The 25,635-nt window shown below is 44.9% G+C and overlaps 5 protein-coding genes and 2 long non-coding RNA genes across 9 annotated transcripts; 3 read left to right on the top strand and 4 right to left on the bottom strand.

The window, feature by feature from the left end:
- Positions 1 to 2,451: 2,451 nt before the first annotated feature.
- LOC135947819 (uncharacterized) lies at positions 2,452 to 3,002 on the bottom strand. Its single transcript, XR_010575724.1, has 4 exons — positions 2,929 to 3,002; positions 2,848 to 2,878; positions 2,572 to 2,793; positions 2,452 to 2,517 (listed from the first exon to the last, which is right to left on the bottom strand). It is a non-coding gene; the product is annotated as an uncharacterized LOC135947819 (long non-coding RNA).
- Positions 3,003 to 3,042: 40 nt separating this feature from the next.
- LOC135934213 (uncharacterized) lies at positions 3,043 to 3,510 on the bottom strand. Its single transcript, XR_010574085.1, has 3 exons — positions 3,395 to 3,510; positions 3,195 to 3,336; positions 3,043 to 3,134 (listed from the first exon to the last, which is right to left on the bottom strand). It is a non-coding gene; the product is annotated as an uncharacterized LOC135934213 (long non-coding RNA).
- Positions 3,511 to 4,210: 700 nt separating this feature from the next.
- On the bottom strand, positions 4,211 to 4,608 carry LOC135943555 (uncharacterized). Its single transcript, XM_065490147.1, has 2 exons — positions 4,497 to 4,608; positions 4,211 to 4,446 (listed from the first exon to the last, which is right to left on the bottom strand). Exons 1-2 carry the CDS (start codon positions 4,606 to 4,608, stop codon positions 4,211 to 4,213), a joined length of 348 nt encoding a protein of 115 aa, XP_065346219.1.
- A 2,747-nt stretch (positions 4,609 to 7,355) lies between these two features.
- Positions 7,356 to 24,321, top strand: c12.2 (von Willebrand factor A domain-containing protein c12.2). 2 transcript variants are annotated; one of them, XM_065496591.1, is made up of 28 exons: positions 7,356 to 7,561; positions 7,625 to 7,705; positions 8,209 to 8,618; positions 8,911 to 9,075; positions 13,793 to 13,951; positions 14,140 to 14,335; positions 14,386 to 14,773; positions 15,233 to 15,408; positions 15,457 to 15,563; positions 15,623 to 15,813; positions 15,865 to 16,066; positions 16,518 to 16,666; positions 17,916 to 18,072; positions 18,137 to 18,311; positions 18,371 to 18,576; positions 18,633 to 18,784; positions 18,895 to 18,991; positions 19,039 to 19,177; positions 19,232 to 19,440; positions 19,492 to 19,653; positions 19,711 to 19,853; positions 20,519 to 20,828; positions 20,881 to 21,062; positions 22,308 to 22,692; positions 22,825 to 23,089; positions 23,144 to 23,454; positions 23,798 to 24,036; positions 24,141 to 24,321. In XM_065496591.1, exons 1-28 carry the CDS (start codon positions 7,468 to 7,470, stop codon positions 24,247 to 24,249), a joined length of 5,559 nt encoding a protein of 1,852 aa, XP_065352663.1. In that variant the 5' UTR covers positions 7,356 to 7,467; the 3' UTR covers positions 24,250 to 24,321. The 2 variants fall into 2 exon arrangements, with proteins under 2 accessions (XP_065352663.1, XP_065352655.1); XM_065496583.1 differs by having other exon boundaries at positions 15,233 to 15,563.
- Positions 9,091 to 10,763, top strand: LOC135947708 (diacylglycerol kinase kappa-like). 2 transcript variants are annotated; one of them, XM_065496638.1, is made up of 3 exons: positions 9,091 to 9,774; positions 9,830 to 10,151; positions 10,567 to 10,763. In XM_065496638.1, exons 1-3 carry the CDS (start codon positions 9,487 to 9,489, stop codon positions 10,698 to 10,700), a joined length of 744 nt encoding a protein of 247 aa, XP_065352710.1. In that variant the 5' UTR covers positions 9,091 to 9,486; the 3' UTR covers positions 10,701 to 10,763. The 2 variants fall into 2 exon arrangements, with proteins under 2 accessions (XP_065352710.1, XP_065352701.1); XM_065496629.1 differs by having other exon boundaries at positions 10,564 to 10,763.
- On the bottom strand, positions 16,474 to 17,783 carry LOC135947730 (uncharacterized). Its single transcript, XM_065496661.1, has 5 exons — positions 17,659 to 17,783; positions 17,563 to 17,598; positions 17,428 to 17,504; positions 17,271 to 17,373; positions 16,474 to 16,901 (listed from the first exon to the last, which is right to left on the bottom strand). The coding sequence occupies exons 1-5, from the start codon at positions 17,699 to 17,701 to the stop codon at positions 16,672 to 16,674; spliced, it is 489 nt and encodes a 162-aa protein (XP_065352733.1). The 5' UTR covers positions 17,702 to 17,783; the 3' UTR covers positions 16,474 to 16,671.
- Positions 24,322 to 24,779: 458 nt separating the features above from the next.
- On the top strand, positions 24,780 to 25,612 carry LOC135947722 (C-type lectin domain family 4 member F-like). The gene is made up of 6 exons (XM_065496648.1): positions 24,780 to 24,787; positions 24,841 to 24,922; positions 24,984 to 25,014; positions 25,073 to 25,128; positions 25,186 to 25,300; positions 25,353 to 25,612. Exons 2-6 carry the CDS (start codon positions 24,848 to 24,850, stop codon positions 25,598 to 25,600), a joined length of 525 nt encoding a protein of 174 aa, XP_065352720.1. The 5' UTR covers positions 24,780 to 24,787; positions 24,841 to 24,847; the 3' UTR covers positions 25,601 to 25,612.
- Positions 25,613 to 25,635: the final 23 nt, after the last annotated feature.

Genomic DNA, 25,635 nt, shown 5'->3' with positions numbered 1-25,635 from the left:
ATTTATAAAATAAGAATAATAATTTTTGTTATTAATCATGAACGCCTTAAAAAGTTTGTTGCATGCAACCTGCGCTGCACAAATGCTTCTACAGCCGCATACTTCTTGCATTCTCCCAATAAAAGCTTTTGATTAAAACTTCATTAGCTGAAAATGTATCGTTTATTTGTAAAATTAGTAGCAGTCTGAATGCGCAGGCACTTCGCACACGAAGTACAATCGATCGACGCACATTTGCTCGCCCAGCAGAGTAATTCCAGTGTGAACGCAGAATTCTTCTCCGAAATGGGCGCCGTAACTGTAAGGTCCGTCGCCCCACAGCGGACTCTCTGCCGGCAATTCTTCTCCGTCGTGCCCCTGCAAGAAAAATGATGTCAGTGACGTGAAAATGACGAAAAATTTTGTATTTTCAATAGGCTTTAAATTTTGATTTTGAACAACTAAAAACAAGTTTTGTTGGTTTTCCATTGAATTTTGAGCAAATTTGGAAAATTTTCACATTCCTTCAATGACGTCACTGAGACATCACTGTGATATCACTCACGTCACGGTTGCACTCCCGAAGAGACGAGGAATGAAAATGATGTCAAAATGATATCATATTGACATACCCACGGTGACCAAACGTTTTAATATTTTTCCGTTGATATACCAAAGAAATCAATATAATATCTCTAAAATTTTCCAATTTTGGAAAAAATTTAAAAAATTTAAAAAAAAATGTCATTTTTTCATACTTTTTTAAATTATATTATTGCAAATGGGGCCTACAATTCAGGTGTGCCGGGTCACGATTCGATGTGATGTCAAAGTGATGTCAAAGTGACGTCAAAGTGACGTCAAAGTGACGTCAAAGTGATATCAATATGACATGCTCAGCGTGATGATTTTTTGAAATTCTGGGGATGCGCGTGATATCAATGTGACATCAATGTGATGTCCCAAAAGAATTTGAAACAAAAAAATTTGAAATCTTTGCTGATCATTAACATTTAAATTAATTAATTAATTTCATAATTTTTTTGTTTCAAATTCTTTTGGGACATCACATTGATGTCACATTGATATCACGCGCATCCTCAGAATTTCAAAAAATCATCACGCTGAGCATGTCATATTGATATCATATTGATGTCATATTGATATCACTTTGACGTCACTTTGACATCACATCGAATCGTGACCCGGCACACCTGAATTGTAGGCCCCATTTGCAATAATAATTTAAAAAAGTATGAAAAAATGACAAAATTTTTTTTTTAATTTTTAAATTTTTTGAATTTTTCCAAAATTGGAAAATTTTAGAGATATTATATTGATTTCTTTGGTATATCAACGAAAAAATATTAAAACGTTTGGTCACCGTGGGTATGTCAATAGGATATCATTTTGACATCATTTTCATTCCTCGTCTCTTCGGAAGTGCAATCGTGACGTGAGTGATATCACAGTGATGTCTCAGTGACGTCATTGAAGGAATGGGAAATTTTCCAAATTTGCTCAAAATTCAATGGAAAACCAACAAAACTTGTTTTTAGTGGTTCAAAATAAAAATTTAAAGCCTTTTGGAAATACAAAATTTTTCGTCATTTTCACGTCACTGACATCATTTTTCTTGCACTTAAGTGCAATTGTGACGCGAGTGATATCAAAGTGATGTCACAGTGACGTCATTGCAGGGATGGAAAATTTAATGCTTGAATAAGGAAATCAGTAAATATTTTTATTTTATAAAATGGAAAAAACTCCATGTTTTCGATTGGTTGGAAACGCAAATAATTTGCGATGGCTGGGAGATTAAGATTATTAAAATAAAAGTGATAAGCGTGACGGGGCTACTTTTTCCGCTGATGCTCTTAACGGTGGAGATTCCTTACACTCAGAATTATATTGTATGCGATGTATGTGACAATAAAATATAATTCATATGTGTGTTCTTCGTTCCTAATCAAAAAATTAATTGAATTTTCCAGGAAAAAATATAACTGTGATGTCATATTGATATCACCAGGGTGACGTCAAATTGACGTCACTTAATGTCCGTCACAATGGGATCATAATGACATCATTATGATATCACGACCAAAAAATTTTTCCCAGAAAATTATTTTTATTGCATTTTTAAAACTTGAGGTTGAAAATGCTATTAAAATGATTTAAAGAGAATTTTCTGGGGAAAATTTTTTGGTCAAGATATCACCTCAAGTGACGTCAATATGACGTCATATTGACGTCACTCCAGGTTGGAGCTCGGAATACGGATCCAAAAACTGTCAGTTTTGAAAATGCTATTAAAATAATAGAATTTGGGGAAAATTTTTTGGTCGTGATATCATAATGATATCAATATGATCCAATTATGACGGACATTAAGTGACGTCAATATGACGTCACCCGGGTGATATCATGTGACATCAATATGACGTCACAGTGATATTTTTTTTCTTGCAGGGCGCCACACGAAACCCTTTCCCATCCGGCCCACGTCCGACCCTGAGAGCCACTTCGAATCAAAGACTGAAATTTTATTTGTTTTAGGTTGGGTCTGGAAATTGATCATTTTAATTTTACTTTCTTTGTCCATCAAATGGTCCCGAAGAGTTTTAAATTCTTCCATGGTTTTCGGGGAGGCCAAATGCATTGTGTTATTTTCGCAGATTTCTTTTGCTGTGTACCAGTCGACCTAGAGATCATTTTTTTTTTAGTCTTTAAAGATTTAAAAATATAAAGAACTCGCCTGTCGTCTGGAGAAATGATACTTCTTTCCATTTTTCAGGGTTGTCACGTTTAGTTCTGAAATTTACGCCATAACTAAATTATTTTATTTATTAATAAAAGAGAAATTACGGTTTTGTCCGCACAGATTTCCCTCAGGTACCTGAAATATTAAATATGAGAATACTTTTTCACATTTTCTGGTTGTTTGACCTGTGGAGGAGTGATCAGGGTATCGTTTCTTTCTTCTGAACGGGTAGATTTTCCAATTTCTGGAATCCTAGTATTTTTTATCAATTTAGAAATTTTAAACAAACAAAAAAATACCTTGAATTGTTCTCCTTAATTTCGTGAAGGTCCTTTCTCAGATCAGCAACGTCGTTTTCGAGATCTCTAATTTCGGCTATCAAAGTGGTTAACTATACATCAAACTGAATGAATATAAAATATGTGTTAAAATCGAAATCAGATGTAATAACCATTTCTTTCGTTTCCATTCGCCCGTCATCAACCGGGCATTTCACTTCCTCCTCAACCTTTTCCGTCTCTTTGACCGAACTTCTGGCCTGCTCAAAGAATCTCTCATCTCCTCCTATTGTATTGAAAATGTTGCTCTTTGCTCTGAATAAAAAATATGAAATTATTTGTTTATGAATTTTTCTGATTGATCTATACTCACGTTTGCACTAGCAAAATCAGGGAGAGACAAAATAGCGGCAGAGCCAATTCCATCTTTCAACCCCGAGTCGAGAAATGTTAATTTTCAGAAGTTCGATGAAAGTGATTCCAATCTGGTAGGAGCACAAATGAGAAAGACAGTGGAGAGAAAGTGGTTTATAAAGAAAACGACGGAAGAATTAAATAAATGGGCAGTCGTCATGATAATTGTTTTGAAACTGGAGTAAATATTATCATTTTATAGAACCTTGAACCTTCAACTCTGTCTTTGATTATCAAAACGACCTACTATATTTATCAGCAAACATATTAATCAATTCATTGACCTCAATGACGGGTTCAAGTTGATGTATAGAAAAGATAAAAATCTTTTTAGCGTGTTCGAGGAATTTGTGAAAATAAAAATTGCATGTATTTTTGTTTCAGAATAAGATATTTAATTGATAAAATCGCTACATAAATCACTATAATTTTGGTGGTGCTAATCAATTCCCAAATTAATGGTTATTACGATATTCTCAAAATGTTGACAGAATTCTGCTGCTTCACTCGATCGATTATAAAAGTGTCATAAATACTTTATCCGGCTGCAGTCGCAAAGCAAATAATATTTGAGCCGTGTTTTTAGATAAAATCAAGACCAGAGAGTTGATTAAAAAATTCTAGGAAGTGACCGCTGAGCGCATTCATCTAATCAAACCCTTTCCATTTCTCTTTTTGATAAGTTTTAATCAATATTTTGCAGTACGAAATAATAAAAAGCAACGAATAATATTTCCAAGTGAATATTTATTGTCCAACTAACAATTAGAGTCGATCAATAGCATTCGGCGGGCAATTCGCAGACAAAGAACTTTTCGTCGACGCACATCTGCTCCCTGAGTTTTCTTCCGGTGGTCACGCAGAATTCCTCTCCAAAATCTGCGCCCATGCTGTAGGGGCTGTCAGTGTCCCACAACGGACTGTCCTTGGCCAATTCTTCTCCGTCGTGCCAGACGAAACCCTGTCCCATGCGTCCCACGTCCGACGCCGACAACCACAGCGAATCGAAAACTATTTAAGAGGAATAAATAATTTTAAAGGGTTGGTGAATTATGTCTGACTTTTTAGGCTCTTCAAATGTTCATAAATAGCAGAGTTTTCTGCTTCAGTTTTCGGAGATGCTAGGTGCATTTTGTTGCTTTCACAGAGCACTTTTGCTTTGTACCAGTCCATCTGGAAAAATTTTAATACGAGAAAAATATAAATTAAATTATATTCACTTTTCCTTCGGAGAAGAAGTACTTTTTTCCGTTCTCCAAGGTAGACGTGGACAGACCTAAAGTGAATAATTTTTAATAATGAGGGAAAATCGTAAATAATTAAAACCCTTACGATTTGGTTCACAGCGGGTTTCTCGGGGCAGCTGTCAAAAAAATTTTAATTGAAGTTCGTGAGTAAAATTATTTGTTTTACCGTAGGAGAGGTCAAGAGAGAGTTTTCATCTTCCACGGCAGAAGAGTTGGAGTTCTCCCAATTCCTGATTTTTAATTTTCAACTTAATAAATTTTTTCTATAGAAAAAACTCACGAGGAATTATCCAGTCTTGAACCTTGGAGGTCGTTTCGCAGGTCAGCAACCTCTTTTTTCAGGTCTCCTATTTCAGTCAGCAAGGTGTTAAACTGAAAATAAAATAAAAATCACAGGAAGGTAATTTTAAACACTGACTTCTCACCATTTCTTTAATTTCTTTACGCTCATTATCATCCACTGGGCATTTCAATTCACTCTCGGCATCCTATTAAAAATATTTTAAATTTTAAAAATTGCAAATTAAGTTAAAACAATTAATATACCACCGTTTCTGTTTGGTTAGTCAGTTCATTATTTTTTTCATCCCATTTTTGGTTCCCTCCAAGGTCTTTGGAAATTCTATCGGAATTTTGAATTTTATTAATTGAGAGTCTCCATATATTTCCACTTACGCGGGGGTGAAGAGCTTCGGCAAAAACGCATTCGCAGTTGCGGAAAATAAAGCGATTGAAATTATCAAAAGCAGCGTCCGTGCCATTTTGCTAAAAAAAAAATACATCAGTTAAATAGTTTGTTTCGAAAAATATATATTACTGACCTGAGAACCGGAATAGACGTCGGATTATGATGCGACTGCAGCTAAAAGCAGTTGAGGTTTGTTTATATAGAGAGAGGTGAGCCGAGAAGAAAACGTTGAACTTTCGGACTCGCGATGTTTACCCGCACGTAACTCGGATCGCTGAGTTATCGGAATTCATGACCTACTTGCATTTCGTCACAGTTAAATAATGCGTTAATTATGATAATATTTGTAGCAAAAAATACAAATATGCAAAATTATATACTTTTAGGGCTTTTAAAATTAAAACTTGTTACGCAATAATTAAATTAAGATAAAAAAGACGAGAAAAGAAATCGATAAAGTTATTATTTCTCCCCGCTGTGCAAAATGTTTTCTTTCGATTCAAATTTTCGAGTAAAAAATATTGAGGAAAGAATTCGCTTGGTCGACATGTACAAAGTTGTATTTTACGTAATTTATAATCAGCATGTATGACGTTCTCAAATTCAAACAACTCGGCCTTGGCGTGTGTCACTGCCTTTTTGCTCCCCAAGCATCGACATCAACTGCTCGAACTCTGACATTTCAAGCGATTAAACATTTAATTCAGTAGTAAAAGCAGCTGATTGCATTACAAACGGGAAAATGAGAGCATTTCTTCACGGTCTAATTAATCCATGCCTTTCTAATCTGGAACAAAATGATTTGCTTTTATTTTAAAATCCCCGGGGAGCGGTTTAAGATTTGTGCTGTTTCCCACCGGTCAGAATGGCGTCAAAATTTAAAGTTGTTTAAATATTCACCGATTTTGAAGCTGCGCAGTAATCTTGTGCGCATATTACTGTTCAAATCACTTTTAAATCTCACAGGGAAGCTAAAACTTATCACTGCGCATGCGTGACCCAAATTAAAACCTTCTGCGCAGTCGTAATTCTCACCGGGGTCCAGGTTGCGATCTGTGTTTGGTTCCCGCCTGTCAGAATTCAAAATGGCGTCGAAATAATGGCGGCAAATCAGGAGACAGTCCAGCGGCCAATCAGAAGCGTCAAAAAAGGGGCGTGCCGACCTAATAATTTCATTCCCACGCATTTTGTTACTTTTCTATCAGCCTGATGTGCCATTTAACGGTCGTTTCGCCAATTACCGGGCTAATTAGCTGTTAGTAAAGAAATAACAACAAAAATATAAATCCTGCTGAAGCTATTTCCATCTCATTTTTTATGTTTGCAACTTTCCTGCCGTACTCTACCAAATGCCATGTCTGCACGTCGCGTGAATCCGGCCCCTGATGATAACAATTTGTCACAAATTAAAGATTAAAGGATTTTCAACGCAAGATTCGGTCTTTAAAAAACAATATCCGTGGTTTTAGACACATAAAATGCGTATTTAAATTTTTGGCGGTGAGTCTATCACGTGACTGCGAACCAAAGCTCGAAATAGTACAGCTCGCGAACAAGAGAGGCTGCTGCAAGCATGGTCTGGGTGATTAACGCGGCTCCTTAAAAAACCGGTATAATTTAAAAAATTAAAAGATGAATTTACTGAATAAAATTAATCAATTCTCAAAAGCTTTCTCTAAAATTAAATACGAGCTTAAATAAAATCACTTGCAATTATAATTACGCTTTTCTGAAATAAATTTCCATTCAATTATACCGGTTTGCTAAAACGAACAAAACCGAGCTTTCTCTTTATCAAACCGGTAATTTTAAAATTAAAATCCCAACATGTTCAAATGTAAAATGTCCCATAGTCAGAAAAAGCCCAATTTTTCTCCTTCTTCAAACCTTCAAAGAAACCAAAATCTCTCCAAACACAAATTTTTTGAAATAAAAAACAACCGGTTTAATAATTTGACAACCGGTTCTCCCAAATTAATCTTATCACCATATGATTCGGCTGAAAACATGTTGTTGCTCTCTTGAACCTTTTTATTTTGCCGATGTTTGGACGATGTGATTCGGGACGAGGGACGAGAAAAGACTGAAATTGCCGAAATGTCGACGGCGCGCAGGATTTCGGTGCTGCGGCGCATCCTGAGCGGCCACAAACTGCTGCTGCACAAAACCGTCGGCCTCCGCCACTACAGCAGTAAATATTTTTAATTGTCAGCTGGGCCGAATAATGCACCTAATGCCACTTTGTTCGGCACAGGCGCCGGAAAAATCACCATCGGGGACGTGTCCAAGGAGCTCAAGGTGCCCAAACAGCCGGCCTACGTCCCTGCCAACTACGGTAAGGTCGCAAAAATCGCAACCTTCGGCTTGAAAATGAGATTGACTGCGAAAATTGTGGTTAATATTACATAACGAAAACTCGTCATAATATCTGTTTAAAAAATTGGAGGACGGAAAATAGTGTTTTTAACACAGTTGACCTGAGCTCAGGGTACTCGATGAGTAACCTGTTATATTTTTTAATATTTCATCCAGAATAGAGGCAAATTCTAGCCTAATTTTGTATCCTCAGGGCAAACCCTGAGGTCAGGGTATGTTGCACCTGCCAGTTAAATTTCAATTTAATTCATCAACTCAAACACTAATAGTTATTAAAGGTTATAATTTGAGAAATCAGTTATCTACCCTGAATTCAGGGTGAATTATTCCTGATTCAACCTTCAATTAAATTTAAACAATCGAAAGCTCCTAAGCATTAGCAATATCTTCCTACTCCCAATCTTAACCTGAAATCAGGGTGTACCCTAGTATGCCACCCTGAGTAAATTTATTTGCAAACAGTGGGTGAAAACCTGAGCGAGGAGACGCTGAGCCACCTGCGATGGATGCTGCAGAAAGACTTGCTGCAGCAGGACATGTTCCTGATCGGCAGGCCAGGGCCCCTGAGACGCACCCTGGCCATGCAGTTCCTGGAATTGACCCGGCGAGAACTCGAGTACGTGTCCCTGTCGCGAGACACGACCGAGTCAGACCTGAAGCAGCGACGAGAGATCGCCGGTGGCACAGCCTCCTACCTCGACCAGAGCGCCGTCAGGGCAGCCACTCAGGGTCGCGTCCTGCTGCTTGAAGGAATAGAGAAGGTGGAGCGGAATGTCCTGCCGGTGCTGAATAATTTGCTGGAGAATCGCGAGATGCAGTTGGAGGATGGCCGCTTCCTCATGGCTGCACCGAGATATGATCAGCTGCTCAGGGTGAGTACCTTTCTCAGGGTCACGTTGGGAAATGGTGGAATGGAGGTGCGGGGACTAATAGAGATTAATTTTGATAACTGCGCAGGCGTGAGGGACGTGGAATTCTACTGCGCATGCGCTTTTTGAAATTTCAGTTTAAGGCTGCGCAGTAGATTTCCACGCATTCTGCGCATGCGCAATGGATGTGAGGACAAAAAATTGGGGTTTATACATAGTATTTGACCATGAATTTTACCCTGAGGGCATTTAGGTCATGAAATTCATGTACAAATTTCTTATTTCGTGTCCTCAGGAGCATTCTCAGGAAGAAATGGACGCGTGGAAGCTAGTCCGAGTGGACGAGGACTTCAGGGTCATCGCTCTAGGACTGCCGGTGCCCAGGTACACAGGCAACCCTCTCGATCCGCCGCTCAGGTCCAGGTTCCAGGCAAGGGACGTGACCGGCCTCACCTATCAGGTAGGATAGAGACTTTATTTTTCTCCATTTTTCTTCGGGAAGAGCGCGAGAGGCAATTACGCCGTCCAAGCGTCACTCAAAGTCGCTTTGTTTACCCTGCAATTTGAGGGTTGAAACGCTGAACTCTCACGACCCCTCGCGTGGACGTCCGCAGCCTTCAGCATGCGAATTTTTTGACGAGACATCAATTTAAATGAAGCTGAGCAAACAAAAACATTGGGGGTTGAAATTATCATCCCTTAAAATGTTAAGGGATGATGAGAAAAAAATTTAAACAAAGAGGAGGCGACGAATGATGCGTGTGCTGTCACGTGAAGGCGAGTGCGTCGGTCCGGCTGGAGCGAGGGGGAGGGGGTAGCAGTGGCACAGTCGGGGGTTGTTTTGAGAGAGAGTGATTCAGTGTGCGGCGAGATGCTGGCGCAGCGGCCGCGGTGGGAGGCGTCGCAGCGGCCGCTGTTCGTGCGGACGGTGGTGCGGAACGGCGTGCGCCACGCCATCCTCTGGGCCGACGACCCCCTGGCCGCCCCCAGGCCCCGACCGCCTCCGCTGCCCCCGGGGGACGAGCCGCCGGCGCCGCCTCCGCGTCCTTCGGAGCTCGAGCGCTGCCTCATGAAGCTGCAACTCGTGCTGGCCGCCGCCGAGCCCAAACCCAAGCAGCAAACCCAGGAAACCACCCCTGAGGCCACCCCTTGTGCTCAGGTATTGTGACCTTTTTCGTCATTTCGAAGTAAAAGACCTGAGTTTCGGTGCAAAGGTGTCGGAGGTGGAGGCCGCAGAGGCTGTGGCGGCACCGGAACCAAGTTGCTCCTCAGGGTCATCCTCGGAAGACGAACAGGAGGACAAAGAGAACCTGAGCGACGAGCCGGCGGGCGACCTGTGGCTGCCCGACCTGAATCCGCTCTCGGAACGGGTGCTGCAGTGGCTGGAGCGCGAGGCGAGCAGAAACCGGCCCCGTCTCGTCGACCTTCGCACCCTGAGGAGAGCCCAGCGGTCGCCAGCGCGGCAGGTTGCACCTGTCAAAGCTCCGAGACTCAGGGTGCGACGCAAGGTTGCTGCCAGGTGGTGTCCCAAGCTCAGTGAGTGTCAGTAAATAGCTTATTCAAGGGTTGAAGGTGGAATCAGGGTCAGGGTTTCAGGATTTTAACCTTCAGGGTTGATTTTCAGGGGCTCTAAAATAGAGTGAGGCATATTTTATTGGTAACATGGAAAAATGGTGTAAGAATCCTGTAAAAGGGTTTACCCTGGAATCAGGTTCAGGAAGAAAAATATTGAAACTCATTTTAAATTAATATCTGTACTAAATTTCTACTTCTGATGTTTCCCTTTACCCTGACCTGATTTTTCAAAGGTTGGTGCCCTGTCAGGTAGTTATTTAAAAAATTTGAAAAATGGGGTTTTCACCCTTCTTAGTGTCCCTGTTTGATAGAATCCCACTTTCAGCCCTTAAAAATTCGTCAGGGGTAGTTTTAACCCCAAATTTCGATCCAGCAGACGAGGCGCTGTCTGTACACCCAGCACCTCGGAAACCTTCGGGCGGGCTGAAGGTGACGGCGGTCAGGTGCGACCAGGGTCGACCGCAGCTGCACGTCTTCATCCCCAGGGTTGAGGAGCCGACCCTTGACTGATTGTGAGAGGCTGTGACTTTGTTTTGTTACGTGAGAATAAAAATAAAATGAATTATTACGCGATGACCTTTTGTTTTTTCTTTGTGCCGCTCGCGCTTCCCGAGAAAAATGCGCGCTTTCGTCGCGTGTGATCGCACAATTATGCGGCGCTCGCTTTCTCAACCCTAATTAATTGTGAAATTGAATTAAAATTAAAACGAGTAAGTGGTGTGCAGTTTTATAATTCCCACGCAAGACTCGAAGTAAAATAAAAAGTTAAATGGGAACATCTCTATTTATTTGGAGCAAAGACGGCGCGGCAGTCGATAGCTGGCGGCTGTCTGGAGAAAGCAGGGAGGAGAGATCGCCTTTGCTCACTCAGTCAGCAGTCGTGACTGCTTATTCCGTGCTCGCACTTTCCGGATCGATGGGGATGAGCCTGCTGCACCCCCGACAAACTGCTCAAACTCGCAGACTGCGGGAATTGTGTCACAAAATCCTTTCCTCGCCATCTCCGCGACCTCAAAACCTTTCTTCGACTCGAGAAATCACAATTTCAAACGGAGGAGCTAATTTAAATTGTAAAATAAAAAATATTTCTATCATTTAAGATGGACATTTTGAGTGATTTATTTTCTAAGACTCGAACAAATCGAGGAAATTACGCGGCAAACGACGCATTCTCATGCCACTATTTGTAGAAATTCCCATTTTCCGATCGGCAAGCAATTTGCATTTCCAAATCGGAGCATTTATGTTCGCAGATAGAAAATAGGATTTTATGAGCGCGCACGTAAAAGGTGCACGTGCCTCGTAAAACGTCGGAGACGCGGACATAAATCGCGCGCGGCACCGAATTCGCCGATGATCCGAATTTAATTGCGGCCTAATTATCGCTTTGATTTACGGCCCGGAATTCCAAGATGGCCGCGTGTGCATTCACGTGTGTGCGTGTCGGAAAGCAGTAAATCACGAGCCACGCTCGCAAGGTCATTCGATATCACGCCCGTTTTTTACTCAAATTGTCTGTGTTTTGCATCTGAATGTCCGCGTTTTATGTTCTTTCGCACACAGACTTTTCTTTTCCAGATATAAACCTGATTTATTGCTTTTCCATCGATCCGAATTTTTTTATTTTGACCCACGGTGAAAATTTCTTTAATAAATTAAGTTCTAAACAAACTTACAAAGGAGGAAATTACGAAATTCAAAGGTCTGTGGCGAAAAAGTTGCTTCTCAATTAAGTTCGAGCTGGATGATGGAGTCGCGGCACGCGACACGAGTGCCGCTCGTCCAAAACTCGGTCGTCTTTCGTTTAATTAGCCTTTTTGTCGAAGCGTCGCGTTCGTGCCTCAAACGACACACTCCAAAATGAAGCGATATTCCACAAAAATCCCGATTTTTTCGCGGCTCGCTGGAGATTTTCCGGTCGGTGCGGGGCTTGAGAAAAAGCTGCGCGATTTTTCGCCCGATTTCGGTGTCCAGCGCGCAGGCCGCATGGAAAAGCCGACGTTTTTGGGAGTTATCGCAGTTTTTTGTTTCCAGTTTTTTTGCTGCAGCGGCTGCGGACGCGGCGCGCAGCGGCGCCTAGGAGGTAGGCAACCCGCCGTTGCCATGGCGACGCCGATCTCCTGCCGCCGCCGACTCGCCTGGCACCGCACAAATAATTCGGTGCGCTTTTCCGATGAACGGGAAATGCTCTCTCTCACTTTCTCTCTCGCTCTCCCTCCCCCACCAGCCGCCACGCTCGCACCGGAAAATCCGAGCGGCACGACCAGAGCTCGAGAGCCGATCGCGATTGATCGGGAGGTTTTTTTTTTATTAAAAAAAAAGGAAATTCCTTGGAGAGCAGCTTCAACGTGGATTAAATAACTTTTTAAAACCAAACATTAACCATTAGTGTAGAGATTTAAGGAGCACAGATTTTTTTAAGGGGCAAAAAGGTTTAAAAAATTGATTTTAATTTTTTTTTAAATTTCAAAATTTCAAATAATATGATTTTTAATTCCGGCTCGTTCCATAAAACTTGGATTCTATTTCATTCGTGCGGGAAATTTTAGAGAATCGCTCTCTGCAATTTTGCCGCGCTGGAAAATCGTGCTGGGAATTCTCCAACTTTGCAAAGTTTTCCGCCACAACGTGCTCGTGTTCCCAGCGCGTTTGTCAAGCATTGCTAAATAGCTCACTGCGCAAAACGCTCGCATTTTGACGCAAAACAAACGGTATCCAAATGTTAAAAAAATAAATTTAATTAATTTAAAATTTAAAAAAAAACAAAATCTGCAAAATTAAGTCTCCGTTGGAACGAAAAAATCAAGAGCACTTAAAATATATGCAATTAAACCCTTTGGAAGCTTCCAATGTGCTCAAAATCTCGTTCCTGAGATCCCTGATGGCTTCCAAAGGGTCAAATTGGACAAATCGAATAAATACAGAGACCGAAAAAGCGGCAAAATATTGGAATTTAATGATATCGATCTTTTTAGGGCTACCCTGACGCCAAGGTTCGACGATTTATCCCTTCCGAAAGTCTTATTAGACCTCCAAAGAGATTCTCAGTAAAAATCGCCAGATTTTTTAATTTTAAAAATGATTCGAATTTTTTTATTTAATCTCCCTTTCTTTTGGAAATCCCTGCCGTCCCGCACTTGAGTTTATAATTTAATTTGAGAGGCTGTGTGGAGGGCTGCTAGTTTTCGAATGGCGCGTTCGCCTGCTCGACTGCCATTAAGCCGCGTGCGGGGCGTCGGACACGCTGGAAATTGAAATAATTCTCACTGCAAATTGTTTCTCATTGACGCGCGCGCGAGATCGCCACACGCGCGTGTCGACTGATAAGAGAGCCGGCGAATTACCCTTCGAATTCAATTCGCCGTAATGGCTTCATTTCGATCAAATCCCCCGCCGCGTGAATGTGCAGCCCGCCTGTCACTCGCCGATAAGTAAATTACCTTTTTTTTCCTCTAATGTAATTGCTTTTCGCGCTAAACACTTTTCAAAAGAGTCAAGACACCGAGATAAGACATTTTCCCAGCTCGGAAAAAGGCCGAATTGATTTAAATAACAGGATTTAATGGTATAAAACGCTGATAATCTCTTTATTATGATTTCAGGCGCAGGTGTCAGACCTGACAGGTCGTTTTCCGGGGGCGGACCCTTCCAAATTGGCCCAGCTGGTGTCGTGTGCGCACGCACTGCTCTCGGCCGAGTCAGAGGCGCAATCGCTGCCAGATTTTCCGGCCGATAACCTTTCAGCCGCTGCCCAACTCCTGGTGAGTCCTGAAAAAAAAAGAAAAATTTCAAACCCACACACTTGACCCCCCTCATCAGACTGGAGTCGGTTAATGAGACCCCTCGCCCCGCCCACTTTTATATCCATCCGCGGATCGGAGTGAAGTTAGCTCTAGCCAGCTTCACTCCGATCAGAAAAACCACCTGAAACAACCTTCCCCTCTCGCAGGAACTCTTTCCAGGCCTGTCAGTACACGAGGTTTTCCACCGCCTCTACCCCTTCCCGCTGTTTCTCGCGAAGGAAGGCGGCGCCAGCGTCCGCGAGATCTTAGGATCGCTCAGGGTCCGAGCGGACGACGCCCCTAACTCCATTTTAGAGATTCGACCTGACGGTCCCAACTCGGCCAAAGTCTCCATCTCCGCAGGTATGTTAAAAAGTCAACTTCCCCTACTCCGATTTATACCTTCAAATTAGGCGGAGTGTTGAGCGAGGTTGCAGTGCCGCGAGGGGAGGGCGGGGAAGGCCCTGGCTCCTCCTACGTCGAGACCGAGTACCAGGGCGAGCTGTTGGGCCGGCTGGTCCAATCGCACAGCGCGCAGGACGTGTGCCTGGTGGGGCCGAAGGGGTGTGGCAAGAGCGCCACGGTGCGGCGTTTGGCCGAACTGCTCGCTTACCAAACGGAGCCGATCGTGCTCTACCAAGATATGACGTCACGCGACCTGCTGCAGCAGCGAACCACCCTGGCCAATGGCGACACGGTGTGGCGCGATTCGCCGCTCGTGGCCGCCGCCCTCAGCGGCAAGATGGCGCTGCTCGACGGCCTCCACCGCATCCACGCCAGCACCCTTGCCGTCGTCCACAGGTCAGAAAACAAAATGGCGGATCTTATATGACGAAGATTCTGAGCTCACCAATCGATTCCTGAGGGTCCAATTAGGTAGAGTGGATGTTTTTTCCGTTAAAAAGTGTGCCATGACGTGCGAACTTTTTTCCCGCCAAAACAATATGAACGAATTTGCGAGGACTGCGCATGCGTGAGAGCTGGTTTGAGCAATTGCAGAGAAACAGCCTGTACGAATGACTTCTTTGTCACATCCGGCCAGCTCTGACGCATGCGCAGTAGTCATATATACGTTCATATTATTTTGGCGGGAAAAAAGTTCGCACATCGCGCTGCACAATTTTCACGGAAAAAAAATCAATTTTAACTAATTTGACCCTCAGGAATCGATTGGTGGGCTCAAAAACTTCGTTAAAGACGGTCTTAAACGTGTTTTGGGTCTTTATTCGACTGTTTGGTAAGACAATAAGTGCTTTCCAGGTTGGTTCACGACCGAGAACTGCAGCTGTACGACGGGAAACGGCTTTTGAGGCACGACAGGTACGACGCGGTCAAGCAGCAGTCCGGTTTGAACGACGCAGAGCTGCAGGAGGCGGGAGTCCTGCGGATTCACCCTTCTTTCAGGATCGTTGCCCTAGCCGAACCCCCTACAATTGGTGCGTCTCGTCTTCAGCCAATCATCTGTTGTTACAACCTACTTTCAGGTGGCTCTCAGGGTCAGTGGTTGAGTCCAGAGATGCTTAGTCTCTTCCTGTACCATCAGATGCGGCCGCTCAGCATGCCTGAAGAGCTGCACCTGATCCACAACCTGGTAATGAGCTCGGAAGACACGGATTAAATTAAATCAGGGTTAATTTGTGGTTATTGTAGTACGGGGGCGTGCCTGACGCATTGCGAAAGGTGGTTGAAGCTGCCCACTTCCTGCGTGGATCAGCTGACCAGACGGTGCAGTCGCTGGCCGGCTCGCTGTCCACGAGGCAGCTGCTGCGGGTTGCACGCCGCATGAAGGAATTCCCTCAGGAGAACGTCTACGATGCCATGCAAAGGGCATGCCTGGCAAGGTGAATACCTGAACCTCCTTTAAAGAGTTTCTTGGACTGATAGAATTTCAGATTCCTGCCGAGCATGGCGCGGCAAGCGCTGGACAGCGCCCTGGCCGAGGTGGGCGTGGTTCCGGCTGGCGAATCAGAGGCTGCGGACCTTACCTGTCAGGTTGATGAGCGCCAGGTGACCATCGGCAGCACCACGATCCAACGCCATTACACGGAAGCCAAGTCCAAGGTCCCGGACGTCCTCTTCTTTGACGTTCCTCAGGTAAGAAAACTATCACATTCCTCAAGTCATGTTTTGTTGTAAAGCAGCGCCGCGACCAATCAGATGCTCCGGCTCTCTAGGCCCCCCTAGAATAGAGGAGTGTAAGGAAAGGAGTAGAAGAGTATCAGCTCTGATGTCATTGTCGCCTGTTAGTATCTACTCTCCTTTCCTTACACTCCAGTGTGGGAGTGGTCGTCACGGGCAAAGAGCTCCTCTCTGTACCGTGAGGCGTGATGCTCGCTAGGGGGCCTACAGAGCGCATCTGATTGGTCGCCGCGCTGTTTTACCACAAAACACGAATTGACGCATGCGCAGTTTTAATTTAGCCTCAATTACTTGTAACTTTTAAAAATAGGGGATTTTTACCCCGCCAAAATAGGTTCTGATTAAAAAAAGGCGCCGTAAACTCCAATCTGTGAGTGATTTTTATTAAATGTTATTGTTACAACAGCACTTGGCAGTTTTGGAGTGGCTAATGCAGGACTTTGCGCTGGGCGAGCACCTGTTGCTGGTGGGTAACCAGGGCGTGGGCAAGAACAAGCTGGCCGACCGGCTGCTCTTCCTGCTCAACCGGCCGCGTGACTACATCCAGCTGCACAGGTCAGTTAGCACTTCTCCAGCTCGCACACGAAGTAGCGCAGATTGGAGCAGGGCCACGCGTACAGGCCGTCCTTGCTGGCGCCGACGCACTCGCCCGCGTAGTACGATTTGCGGATTTCCAGCTCCACCTTCTTGCCGGTGCCCGCCCACGTGAACGTGTCCGTGATCAGGTCCCGGAATGCGGCGCTCCTCAACGTGTCGCCCTGGGTGTGGTAGCCGCTTGTCCAATAATAGGCTGGAAATCGACAATTTGATAAGTGCGCATGTCCAACTTGCGCACAAAACTACTGCGCAGCCTGTATTGTTTATGACTTGTGTTCATGCGCAGTAGGTTCTTGTGAGAGTAAGACATGCGCAGTGGATTTAATGGGTACACGGAATGCATAAATTGTCAGTAATTAATTTTCCCTGCGCATGCGCACTCTAGTATTCCTGCGCAGTAGGTTCTTATGAAAGTAAGGCATGCGCAGTTGATTTGTAAGCGTACTAGACATGCGTAACTATATTACTATGCATTTTGCCGCGCATGCGTACACTAATAAGCCTGCGCAGTAGCTCTCTGTTCATTGGAAACGTGCGCAAAAGGAAAAATAATGGCACCAACCTCCCATTTGTTCCCTGAGGTACCGCATTTCGTCCTTAGTCTCGAGGGAAGAGAGCTCCATGCCGTGCTCTTTGCACCACGCTTGCGCCGAACTCCAATCCAGCTGCGAAACCCCTCGTAAACTCACCCTTGCAATAAATGAAACTCTTTAAACTACCTGCATGTCCCTTTCGTCCTCGATTCTGCTCAGGTAGTAGGTCTTGCCGTCCCTTTTTATCAAGTCGGCTTGGGCCGCTGCGTAGCACAGAGCTCGATTGAAATAAAGCGCAGCTAATTAGACTCGATTACTTACGTAATTTATTGTTGGTACACGCATCGCCGAGGGAGACTGCAAGGTTTTAATCAAATGAAAATGCAGATGTGCGAGAAATGGTGTTGAAATACGGACCTAAGTGGAAAAGGGCGAAAACGCAAAGGGCGAGCAGGTTCATGGCTGTGGCTGTCGAGAACTGACAAAGAGCCGCGCGCACTGCTGGCTGCTGGCTGCTCGCTGGCTCGCTCGGCGCGCCCAAGGGCAAATCAATCGGTGCTCGTCAACGCACAAATTCGAAAATTAGCCGAGCAGTGCGTCACACACACACACACACACACTCGCACGTCTTTCTAGGTCACCATTTTAATTAATTCGAGTGGCGTGTGTTTTAGGGACACGACCGTGCAGACGCTCACCCTGCAGCCGACCGTCCGCGACGGGGTCGTCGTCTACGAGGACTCGCCCCTCGTGCAGGCGTGCAAATTCGGACACGTTCTGGTCGTGGACGAGGCCGACAAGGCGCCCACCCACGTCACCTGCATTTTGAAGGTATATTTTTCCTGCGCAAATATGGCCGCCAGTAGCGTCTTGACCGGAAAACCCTTTTTTGCAGACTCTGGTGGAGTCGGGAGAGATGATTTTGTGCGACGGCCGGCGGATTGTGCCTCATTCCGACCTCAGGGTAGGCCAACCTGGCGTGATAGGCATGCACCCTGACTTCAGGATGATCGTCCTGGCGAACAGACCCGGTTTCCCGTTCCTCGGCAACGACTTTTTCGGCGCCCTTGGTAAATTTACAATCTCGGGGTCACTCCCGACCTGAGTTAACCTTTGGTTTGGGCTCCAGGTGACCTCTTCAGCTGCCACGCAGTCGACAATCCGAGCCAGGCGTCTGAAATTGCCCTGCTCAAGAACTACGGACCTGACGTACCTGAGCAGGTTGTGCTCAAGCTCGTCAGGGCCTTCTCCGAGCTCAGGGCCATGGCCGATCAGGGCCTTGTTCAGTACCCTTACTCCACCAGGGAGGTCGTCAATGTCGTCAAGCATTTACAGGTGAGAGAAATTTGTTTATTAATTTTTCAAAATTAAAATTAAATTGAAATTTTTAGAAATTCCCTGAGGAGGGCATTGCCAGTGTGGTGCGGAACGTGTTCGACTTCGACTCGTACAGCCAGGAAGCGAAGGAGGTGTTGGTCAACACCCTGCACAAACACGGAATCCCGATCGGAACCAAACCGAGCAACGTCGCCCTCGGAAAAGAGTAAAACTCGCTGCTTTCCTTTAATTGTTGTTTGTTATTTTAAAATTAAAAAATACAGACATTTTTGCGAAATAAACAGAGTTTTATTTACCATTCCCTGTCCTTTGCAGATACCCTTTACCCGCGCTCAAGATGGCCGGACACTGGAAGACGAAATTCGGAGAACCTGACGTGCTCGAGGTCTCGGAACGCAGCGTCAAGCTAAAAGTGAGATTAATTATTGCATAAAATTTGGTTATCAGTGAGTCTTGCAGGGTGGCGTCAGGGTGGAGACGCACTCGCACCTGCTGGACAGGGTGGAGGCCCGCTCGAGCAGCTTCACCGAGCAGCAGTTTTACTTTTCGCTGCCGCTCGTCGAGCCGAACGTCGTTGCCGGCGCCGCCGTCACCATGGGTTGGTCCAAATATTTTAAATTAAATTAAATAAAAATAATTAAATTTTAAATAGACCCTGAGAGCGAGGACCCGAGCAAAGACACTCTGCACGTGCTGGTGGCCAATCCGGCCAGTTTGTTCTCGGTGAACAGCTCCGAGGAGCGGGTGCAGCAGCTAGAATTGAGGAAACTGCTCGAATCGACCAGGGGAATTTTCCCGAATTACAGCATGGCCAGCCTCGGCGGAAAACTGCACGGCTGCCTCCTCATCCATGACGAAAACGTAACATTTTATTCAACAAAAATTATTATTTTATAATTAGTTCAACCCTAGAACAACAAAGTAGTGATCGTGTGTCCGGAGACGAAAGAAGCGAGCCAAATCATGCTCAGGACGAACGTGACCGAGACGGCCGGGAAAATCTCGCAGTCCTTTCTGGGCCGCTCGGCGGTGCGGTGGCGCATGAAGAACGACTTCGCCAACAAAAACTGGACCGTTAGTCCCAATTACTTACCAAAAATAATCGATTCTAAGAAATTGGTGGCTCTGCAGGTTCTTTTTGAGGCCGGCGGCAACAAAATGGAGGTGCTGGACGTCGAAGGACTTGCTGTCCAATCGATGCAGCTGCCCTTTGACCTTCAGGACCTGCACCTTGTCGCTGAGGACAGGTGGCTCCTCGAGGACACCAGGAGAAAGTAAATTAATAATTACTCTACACATAGTTAAATATATATAAATTTTTTTTAAAAAATTAAAAAAATTAAAATTTATGGGGCAGCGGCGGGGGTGGAAAAAGGGCTTAAAGAACGTAGAATTTTACGGGGAGTCAGATAAAGTTTGGTTTTCCACTTTACGACCCATAGCAGTAGAGTTATTAATTTTTAAATTCCAAAAACGCGAATTTTGTGACATTTCAAATTTTTATTTTCGGGGCCCAGGCGGGACCCTATGGGCCGGACGTTTCATATTCGGGCACTAATCGATGCCCCTTGTTAAACCACGTCTGCCCATGTTTGGTTTTCCACAATCGGACCATTTTTAGATTTTTAACGAATTTTTTTCAATCAATTTTTAAAAAAAATGAAATTTTCAAAAAAATCGATTTATTTTTATTAAAATTCAGCCGTATGTCCGATCGTCGACCACGACCCCTCATCAGACAGGTTATAAATTGGGCTTTTACCTGGGATACCCTGACGACCTTTTTTCAGGGTAATCTGACCTGAGATTCACTCCCAGGCCGGTTTTTAATGATCATTTCAGTATTTTCGAGCACATTTGGCGATTTTTCATCCTTGCGTGTCACCGACCTTTCTCAGGTGATTAAATTTCGCCGTCTCATTAAAAAAAATGTTCACAGCAAATACATAATGGAGAAAACTCGCCCTGAAGACGCGTGTCCGAGCCAGTTGCGTCGTCTGGTGGAGGAGGGCGGTGTCGCAGCTCTCGGCCCAATCAGCGGCGTCGCGAGCGTGGAGTTGACGCCTTTTACCCTAGGAAAGGTGCTCGGCAAACAGGTGACGGCGCCCAATCGCCTGCTCGCCTCTCGCGACGCCCACGCCGCTTTGGCCGTCGGTCTTCCGGACCTTGCCGAGACGGAGATTTTCCTTTGGCCCAAAACCAAGTCGAATTACGTGCCACCAGGGGCATCTCGACGCTCCTCTTCAAGGGTAACACATTTTATTTTAATTAATTAATAAAAAATTATTTTGTGGTATTTAGGAGGGTCCGGAGAAGCCAATTTTCTTGCCAAAAAGCGGTCAGGTGGTGCGGCCGGTGGCCAGGTGGCAGGTGCCTGCGGACATCCGCCCTTCTGCCGGCGTCAAGGGTGCTGGAAGCCCTGCTGCCTTCATTGAAGTCGCAGATTTGCTCTTCAAAAAGCTCAGATACATCCCTGTTCCAGAGTAAGTCAGGATGTTCAAGTCATAAATTTAAATCAGCCCGAGGGTGAATTTAAAAAATTAATAGTGCATATTTATAAGGTGGCATTTGGATTCATTCAACGCGAAATTTAACGGCGAGTCTCATTAACTTTGGATTTTTACTCTACGACCCATGGGAGCCGAGTAATTAATTTTTAAAGTCGAAAAATGCAATGTGTGACACTAGCCAATTTTGGTTTTTGGGGCCCAGACGGGGCCCTATGGGCCGCACGGTAAAGATTCAGGTACCAATCGATACCCCTCGGTGGGGCACATTTGCCCATGAACGGTTTTCCAAAATAGGACCATTTTTAGAATTTTAAAATAATTTTTATCTGCCAATATTTTGGAAAAATCAATAATTTTAAAAGTTATATCTGGGAAATGGATTTTCACGGATATGCCGCTTATAGCCGTCTGAGCAAGGCATTAGATAATCCAAGTTGTGTGAAAGTTTTATCCAAATCGTTTAATTAATAGGTTTTAAACAGTCAAAGTATCGGTTCTTACAAAGCCTTCCGCCTTCCGGATACCATATATCTCGCGCTTGGGGAAAAATCCAACAAACCGCTCGGTAAATCGACGCGGAATTTATCTGGAAACATTTTGAGACAAAATTCGAGCCGATCCGATAAAAATTCTAAGAGGAGATCGATTTTGAAGTTTGAAAAACGTGTTTTTTTTTTTAATTCTCCATTAGGATTACGTTGGAAATCTGAAATTAAATATTTTTTTTCCGAACGGAGGAAACTTGAAGGGTCTTACCAACTCCAACGCACGCGCAGGTCCAACGCCAGTCTGGATACCGATTTTCAGATTATTCTCGCCCATAGAAAAATTAAAATTAATTTTTTTTTGCCCTCCTTCTGCCTCGGAAAGTGCACAGCCGAAAATGGTTTTATTTTTATCTAAATTCGACCGTTCGTCCTATTCACGACTACGACCCCTCATCAGATAGGTATTTGGTTCGGCTTGAACGTGCGGTACCCTTGTGACCTTTTTCAGGGTACCTCGCGACCTGAGATCCGCTCCGAGGCCGGTTATTAATTCTTTTTCACTAATTTTAAGCATATTTCGGGTTACTCGCTATCAATTTTTTACCCTCGCGCTTCACCGACCTTCCTCAGGTCACGTGACCTGGCATTCGTCCCCGGACTGATTTATTTATGCGGTCTGCACCGTTCTGCAGGCCTCAAGAAAATATTTTAATAAATCGTTCTTGTGCAGGCCTCGAACGGTGTCGCCGTACACGGCGTGGCTGTTGGACACTCTGGAGGTGCCGGTGCAGGTGTGCGGCACGAGCGGCGAGGGCCTGGCGTCCGTGGACGCCGGCGGCACGGTGCGCTTCTGGGAGACGGGCGTCGCCGGGCTGGAAAGGGCGCTCGGAGAGTGGCGCCGCGCGCTCGGCGGCGATCCGAGCAACCTGCAGCTGACCATCGAGCAGCCGAGCGGCAGGTCCGTCTCAGGGCCCAAATATGGCAAGGTCGACCCCACCAACGACCCGCACGTTGGCGGAAACACCTGGGCCGGCGGCACCGGCGGCAGGGACACCGCCGGGCTCGGCGGAAAGGGCGGACCCTACAGGCTCGACGCAGGGCACAACGTCTACCAGGTAAATTACCCTGAGTTTTATTTAAAAATGTGTAGAATTAAAAATAAAAAAAAAATTATTAGAATTTTGAGCGTATTTGACCCTTTTTACGCTCTCCCCTCTAAATTTTGAACTTTTTAATCGGATTTTCAGGTGAGTCAGGAGGAGAAGGACGCGGTACCTGAGCACGTGAAGCGCGCAGCCCGGGAAATGGGGCGGAAGGCATTCGAGGAGCGTCTCCGGCAAATCCGGATGAGCGAGTACGACGCCCAGCTGTACGCCCAGTACTCGGAGGCGGTGCACCGGGAGGTCAGGGCCCTCAGGGTCATCCTGAGCAGCCTTCAGGCCAAGGCTAAGGAGAGACAGTGGCTCCGCCACCAGACCACAGGCGAACTAGACGACGCCAAGCTCATCGAAGGTCGGTTTTTATTCCTTTGCGTCGTTCGAAGTGAATTATCGAACCTTTTCTCAGGGTTGACTGGTGAGAAGGGCATCTACCGGCGGCGCGCGGAGCGAGAGCCGGAGCTGGGGGCGCCGCAGCTGAAGCCAAAGCGTCTGAAGCTGGTGGTGGACGTGTCCGGAAGCATGTACCGCTTCAACAGCTACGACGGACGCCTCGACAGGGTCATGGAGGCCGCCACGCTCATGATGGAGGCCTTCGAGGGCCACGAGGACAAGTTCCAGTACGACATCGTCGGACACTCGGGCGAGAGCTGCGACCTGCGCTTCGTGGACAAAAGCTCGCCGCCCACCGACAACAAGCAACGCCTCGACCTCATCAAGGTACGTGAATTTCGTTATTTGGTGCTCGGATTCTTTTTTGCGCATGCGTAGGATGTTCGGACGGTACTAGGGCGCATGATTATTACCACTGCGCAGGCGAAGAGTCGGTTTATCCTCACTGCGCATTTAATTTGCTTTTGGAGCCCTTCTGCGCTTGCCTATCTTTTAAAAAACCGTTCTGCGCATGCGTAATGACGATTATCTTCGTTCTGCGCATTTAATTGGCTTTTAAAATTCTTCTGCGTTTGCCTAGTTAAGTCCCATCCCTACTGCGCATGCGCAGTTACAAAGAACCGTTTGATAATACGATTTTAACTCTAAAATTTTCTCTTTTTCCTGTCAGACGATGCACGCGCATGCGCAATTCTGCATGTCGGGCGACCACACGCTGGAGGCGACGAGCGTGGCCGTGGAGGCGCTGGCCAAGGAGGACTGCGACGAGGCGTTCGTCGTCGTGCTGTCGGACGCCAATCTGGAGCGCTACGGCATTCCGCCGGAGCGATTCGCGCGCGTGCTCACCTCCCACCCCAACGTCAACGCCTACGCCATCTTCATCGGGTCGCTCGGCAACCAGGCCGACAGGTAATTATTATTCTAACCGTGCTCATGCGCAGTAATCTTTTTTTAAGCTCTTCGCGCATGCGCACAAAGTTTTTTCCGTCTTTTTTATTGATTTTTGCTCGTAGGTTGACTGAGAAACTGCCGTCAGGTCGAGCCTTCGTGTGCCTGGACCTGAAGAAGATTCCGCAGATCATGCAGCAAATCTTCGCGTCGTCTATTCTCAGCTCGAAATAAATTATAAATTTTCAGGGATATTATATAGTTGAAAGAAATGCTTTATATTGTTAATAAAATGTTGAAATTATTTTTTTATTGATTTTATTTTCGGTGACCTATATTTTCTTATTTACTAAACAACAAAAACAGCGCTGAATTATTTAGGTCGAATGTTATCGTGGATATTCTTTCCAGTTCAAGGTCTGTTGTGTTGTCGAAATAAAATGAAATCGTTCTTTTACCAAAATAGCAAAATTAAAATTGTGGGAAAATTCCTTGGACCGTCTAAATAAAATGCCACGCCCCCTTTTCAAGAGTTGGAACTTCCTAAATTTGTTTTAAGCGAATTGCCAAAGAAAAGCTCGTGAAATTTATTTATTAGGGCTTGTTGGTTAAAGATTGAGATAAATAAACAAGCTCAAAGCGACGAGGATCGCATGGGGAAAAGGTCAAGTTTATTTATAGGCCTTTTATCTTTATTATTTATTCCGACTCAAGCGATAAAAAGGCAGAGACGCCGATACAAATAATCATTTTGTCATCTGCTGCTTTCTTGGTAAGTTCTCCATTGTATTTTTTCTCAGAATATTTAATTTAAAATTTCCACAGTTTAACAATGCGGATTCTCTTCTCTGTTCTGTTTTTGGGAATTGTGTCTGCGTCTGCAGACACGAATCTGAATGTTTCACTGGTAAATTAAATTAAATCACACATTTATTTTTAAATAAAAATAATCGTAATCAATCTTGCAGCTGGTTAAAAGACTGCAATGCGAACCAAATCGTGAGTAAATATTAATTTAAATTGCAATCCTCGCTTAAAATCTATTTTAAAAATTTAGCACTGAATTTGACCTCTTTGGCGAACGGCAAGAAATACTATTTCTCCGCTTTTGAAGTGGGTTTTTATTTTATTAACCTTAAACACGCCTAATATAAATTTTAAATTCCTCAGGTGGATTGGTACGAAGCGAGAAGGTTCTGCGAAACCAACAAAATGCACCTGGCAGCGCCGAAGACCGTGGAAGAACTCGCGCTTTTCTTCGAGGAAACCAGGAAGGTCACGAGCCGTGAGTAAAAAATTCTCAAATTAATTTTTATTTATTAATTTTTTAATTTTAGACGCGAACTGGTGGGTGTGGGCGATGGCGGCGTCGGACGGCGGCCGCTCGTCGGGCAAGTTCTGGTGGGGCGACGGCGAGTTGCTGGCCAAAAACAGCGTCCTCTGGTCCGGCGGAGACCCCAACTTCGTCAACAAGGCGAAAAACGTGTGCGTCCACGTCAACAACCAGGCCAACGAGAAGCTGAGGGACTACAGCTGCTCCGACACCCACCGCTTCATCTGCCAACTGCCTCAATACTGTTATTAAAATAAATGTTTTAATTCAATTGTTTCAATAATCTA

This window comes from Cloeon dipterum, chromosome 1 (assembly GCF_949628265.1).
Source record: "Cloeon dipterum chromosome 1, ieCloDipt1.1, whole genome shotgun sequence".
Lineage (NCBI taxonomy): Eukaryota > Metazoa > Arthropoda > Insecta > Ephemeroptera > Baetidae > Cloeon > Cloeon dipterum.
The sequence above is the reverse complement of the archived record's forward strand: the minus strand, read 5'-3'. Positions and strand labels throughout refer to the sequence as shown.

Excerpts from the sequence above, each read along its gene's own strand:
- LOC135947722 (XM_065496648.1), top strand. The coding sequence starts at position 24,848 with ATGCGGATTCTCTTCTCTGTTCTGTTTTTGGGAATTGTGTCTGCGTCT. Across the intron at positions 24,923-24,983 it reads CGAATCTGAATGTTTCACTG|CTGGTTAAAAGACTGCAATG; the intron begins GTAAATTAAATT and ends TCAATCTTGCAG. Across the intron at positions 25,301-25,352 it reads AACCAGGAAGGTCACGAGCC|ACGCGAACTGGTGGGTGTGG; the intron begins GTGAGTAAAAAA and ends TTTTAATTTTAG.
- c12.2 (XM_065496583.1), top strand. The coding sequence starts at position 7,468 with ATGTCGACGGCGCGCAGGATTTCGGTGCTGCGGCGCATCCTGAGCGGC. Across the intron at positions 7,706-8,208 it reads CTACGTCCCTGCCAACTACG|TGGGTGAAAACCTGAGCGAG; the intron begins GTAAGGTCGCAA and ends ATTTGCAAACAG. Across the intron at positions 9,076-13,792 it reads TGACCGGCCTCACCTATCAG|GCGCAGGTGTCAGACCTGAC; the intron begins GTAGGATAGAGA and ends TTATGATTTCAG.
- LOC135947730 (XM_065496661.1), bottom strand. The coding sequence starts at position 17,701 with ATGAACCTGCTCGCCCTTTGCGTTTTCGCCCTTTTCCACTTAG. Across the intron at positions 17,505-17,562 it reads GTGTACCAACAATAAATTAC|CGGCCCAAGCCGACTTGATA; the intron begins GTAAGTAATCGA and ends TGTGCTACGCAG. Across the intron at positions 16,902-17,270 it reads CCTCAGGGAACAAATGGGAG|CCTATTATTGGACAAGCGGC; the intron begins GTTGGTGCCATT and ends GTCGATTTCCAG.
- LOC135943555 (XM_065490147.1), bottom strand. The coding sequence starts at position 4,608 with ATGGACTGGTACAAAGCAAAAGTGCTCTGTGAAAGCAACAAAATGCAC. Across the intron at positions 4,447-4,496 it reads ACATTTGAAGAGCCTAAAAA|TTTTCGATTCGCTGTGGTTG; the intron begins GTCAGACATAAT and ends CCTCTTAAATAG.
- LOC135947708 (XM_065496629.1), top strand. The coding sequence starts at position 9,487 with ATGCTGGCGCAGCGGCCGCGGTGGGAGGCGTCGCAGCGGCCGCTGTTC. Across the intron at positions 9,775-9,829 it reads AGGCCACCCCTTGTGCTCAG|GTGTCGGAGGTGGAGGCCGC; the intron begins GTATTGTGACCT and ends TTCGGTGCAAAG. Across the intron at positions 10,152-10,563 it reads CAGGTGGTGTCCCAAGCTCA|CAGACGAGGCGCTGTCTGTA; the intron begins GTGAGTGTCAGT and ends ATTTCGATCCAG.